The sequence below is a fragment of the Corvus brachyrhynchos genome, unplaced genomic scaffold, assembly GCF_000691975.1.
Source record: "Corvus brachyrhynchos isolate BGI_N302 unplaced genomic scaffold, ASM69197v1 scaffold67, whole genome shotgun sequence".
Classification (NCBI taxonomy): Eukaryota; Metazoa; Chordata; class Aves; order Passeriformes; family Corvidae; genus Corvus; species Corvus brachyrhynchos.
Genome location: NW_008239114.1, coordinates 114,832 through 118,126, shown reverse-complemented (window position 1 = coordinate 118,126; position 3,295 = coordinate 114,832). Strand labels below are relative to the sequence as shown.

The 3,295-nt window shown below is 58.1% G+C and overlaps 1 protein-coding gene across 1 annotated transcript in view; it reads left to right on the top strand.

Moving 5' to 3' along the window:
- LOC103619463 (embryonic pepsinogen) overlaps window positions 1-1,842 on the top strand; it is a 4,757-nt gene extending 2,915 nt beyond the window's left edge. The window contains exons 7-10 of the mRNA XM_008638001.1: window positions 142-255; window positions 733-877; window positions 1,412-1,510; window positions 1,705-1,842. Of these exons, the coding sequence (XP_008636223.1) occupies window positions 142-255; window positions 733-877; window positions 1,412-1,510; window positions 1,705-1,842 (496 nt within the window). The remainder of the gene's footprint in view (window positions 1-141; window positions 256-732; window positions 878-1,411; window positions 1,511-1,704) is intronic.
- The last annotated feature ends 1,453 nt before the right edge of the window (window positions 1,843-3,295 follow it).

The following is a 3,295-nucleotide window of genomic DNA, read 5'->3' as shown; positions in this document are numbered from 1 at the left end:
TGGCCACGCTGCTGGGCTGGGGTGTCGCTGGTGAGGAGGGCGGGGAGGTGACACAATCAGCGCCCCACCCTTGGGGACACACGGCCCTGCACTGAACCACACGGCAAAACCTCCCCTTGTTTTTCTCTCTGCATCATCCAGTGAGGCAGCAGGGAGCGCGGTCATCTTCGGGGGCATTGATGAGTCCTATTTCACCGGCCCCATCAACTGGATCCCCGTCTCTTACCAGGGCTACTGGCAGATCTCCATGGACAGGTGACAAATCAGCTCTGCTGCTCTCTGGTCGCCTCAAACCATTGCTTCTAAAGTGACCTCGGATCCATTGCCACCAGAGGCTTCCAGTGCCATCCACACCCCGGGGCTGAGGGATGCAGAGGGATGGGGGACAAACTCCATAGTAGTTTGTAGTACCCAAAATGAGGATGCTTTGTGCCTGGGGCACAGCCTAGTTCCTGTCCTGCGATTTAGGAGATGACTCTGGTGATGTGGAGAGCAAAATCGTGGGTCAAGACCTCCTTTGTTGGGCTCGAGTGGGTCCCAGCTGCTGGACTGTGTTCAGTGCCCATGGCTGCAATGGTGGCTGTGTTCCCAGCTGGCTCTGCAGCTCCAGAAAGGAAAAGACTCACAGGCAGCCCTTGGAGTTGTCCAGCTTTAACTCATATAAAAGAAGTTAAAACCATCCCTAAGGTCCATCTGGTTGTTTCACAGCCCCTGGTTCCTCTCTCCCCACAGCATCATTGTGAACAGCCAGGAGGTTGCGTGCGCTGGTGGCTGCCAGGCCATCATTGACACCGGCACTTCCCTCGTGGTCGGGCCACCCTCGGGCATCAGGAGCATCCAGAGTGCAGTTGGGGCCAGGCAGGGCACGTATGGAGAGGTGAGAGCTCGCCCTGCTTGCCCCGGAGGCTCCTGGCACTGCAGAGCCCAGCCAAGGCTGGGTCACCACCCTCTGCTCATGGCAACCCTGGCAGAGACCCCCTGGGACACTCCCAGCCTCTGGTTTATGTCAGTGAGACAGAGAATCACAGAATGTCCTGAGCTGGAAGGGACCCACAGGATCATCCAGTCCAACCCCTGGCCCGGCACAGGGCACCCCAACCATCCCCCCCTGTGCACCCCTGGGAGTCCAAACGCTCCTGGAGCTCTGGCAGCCCTGGGGCCGTGCCCATTCCCTGGGGAGCCTGGGCAGTGCCCAGCACCCTCTGGGGGAAGAACCTTTCCCTGCTCTCCAGCCTGACCCTGCCCTGGCACAGCTCCAGCCCTTCCCTGGGTCCTGTCCCTGCTCACAGAGATTGAAGCTGTCCCTCTGCTGCCCCTTGGGAGGATGTTGAAGACCCCAGTGAGGTCTCCCCTCACTCCTCACCCTCTGAACGTGTTTCCCTCCTAAGAGCCCCTTCCCTCCCCCCTGCAGCACAGCGTGAACTGCAGTTCCATCGCTGCCATGCCCGATGTCATCTTTGTCATCGACGGGGTCCAGTACCCTGTGTCCGCCGTGGCTTACACCGAGCAGGTAAGCGGGAACCAGCTGGTCCTGGCTGCAGGAGTCTCTCTCAAGGTCCTTCTGCTCTGTCCAGTGGCTCTGGTCACCTTGGCTTCTCCCATCCTCCTGGGAGACAAGGCATGGATGGCCACGGGCCTCCAGAGCAGTGCAAGAGGAGAGACCAGTCCACATTTTCCCAATTGCCTTTTCATGCTCAAATGCAGCACGACCAAGGATCATGCATGAGCAGCTTCCAGGACACCTCTGGGGACCTCTGGATCTTAGGAGACGTCTTCATCAGGGTGTACTACAGCATCTTTGACCGGGCCAACAACCGTGTTGGGCTGGCCAAGGCTGTTTAAATCCACCACGATGCCGGCGGTGGCGAGGTTTTGTCTGCACCCGGACCACAGCCACGGCTTTTGGCACAAATAAAGTGTTGATGGTTCTGAGCTGGTGGCTGCATGTTTATTTCCCATGGAATGGCAGGAGTCAGGAAGGAGCTGATGGACACCAGCTGCTTTGTGGTGGCCAAGGACCGTTTGGTCATCGCAGTTCTGCTCAGGGCCTTTGAGAGCGGTGATCGCTGCAGGGCTGAGGGGTGGAAGTCAAGAGTGGATCTTTTATTGGGGCTGCAACAACTGAATGATTCTGTAACCCCCAAATTTCCACCCAGGGAGGCTGAACTCACCACCCCAGACACAAACCATCCCAGATCAGATCCCTACAGACCCACAACCGCGTCCCACCAGTTCCTGTCCTGGTAGATCCACATCCCTGAACACAGGGCTCGTTCCCACTTTCCCTGCATGGTGTCTGACAGCCCAAAGCCACCCCAGGGCAAGAAGTCCCTCAGGAGGATGTGGCTCAGCTGGAGATTTCCCTTGGACCACCCAAGAGAGCAGGAAAAGGCTTTCACCCAGTGCCTCCCATGGCGAGAAGCACAGAACCTGCACAGTTCTGTTTTGTGAGGGAAATCACCCCATCCATATCCAACCCCATTAAAAATGGAGGCTGCCTCTTTCCCCAGGAGCAGCTGCAGTGGAATTGCTCAGCGGGAAGCCGGGAGAGAGATCCAAGTCCCTGCTGTGTCTTCATTTCTGCGGTGCTGAGGGGCGAGGGACTGGTTGCGTTATTTATTGGTAAATGAGGCTCCATCACTGGTGGGGCCTGGAGATTCCATGCCCAGTGGGATGTGTGGGGACGAGATCCAGGCAATTGGGGCTGGAAATTAATTATTCTCTTCTGGCACTGTGTAAAAACTGAGCTGATTGTAGAGGAGGATGTGATGTGGGACGGTGGGAGTGTGGTTCACTCCCCTCAGCTCCCCGGGATCGCACATCCCTGGGTTTCCCAGCCCCAGCTGGTGGGAATCTCCTGTGCCTAAGCACAAGAGTGACCCAGCCCCAGATTTTGGGCACATGGGACTTGCCCTCAGCTCCATCGCAGGAATTTTCTCACTAAAGAAATGAGGTGGATGCAGTGGGAACCGTGACTGCGAGGGTCAGCCACCCAGGGACCAGCCCTGCACGATGGACAAGAGCTGGAGGAGCAGCCAGGGGCTGGAGCTGTGCTTTCGGTGAGCGGGGTGCGAGTGGGATGTTGCTCCTTATTCCAGGCAGGACCAACAGCCAGGGGGCAGTTCCTAAACCCTCCTCCTGCGCTGGTGCTGAGAATTCCCGGCACACGGCTTCCTCCGTGGGAATCCGGGCCAGCCCTTCCCACACCTGTGCTCACATCCCAGTGAAGGAATAAACCAAGGAAAAGCTTCCAAGCGCGGGTTGGAGCGCAGGGAACGCGTCGGGACTGGCGGTG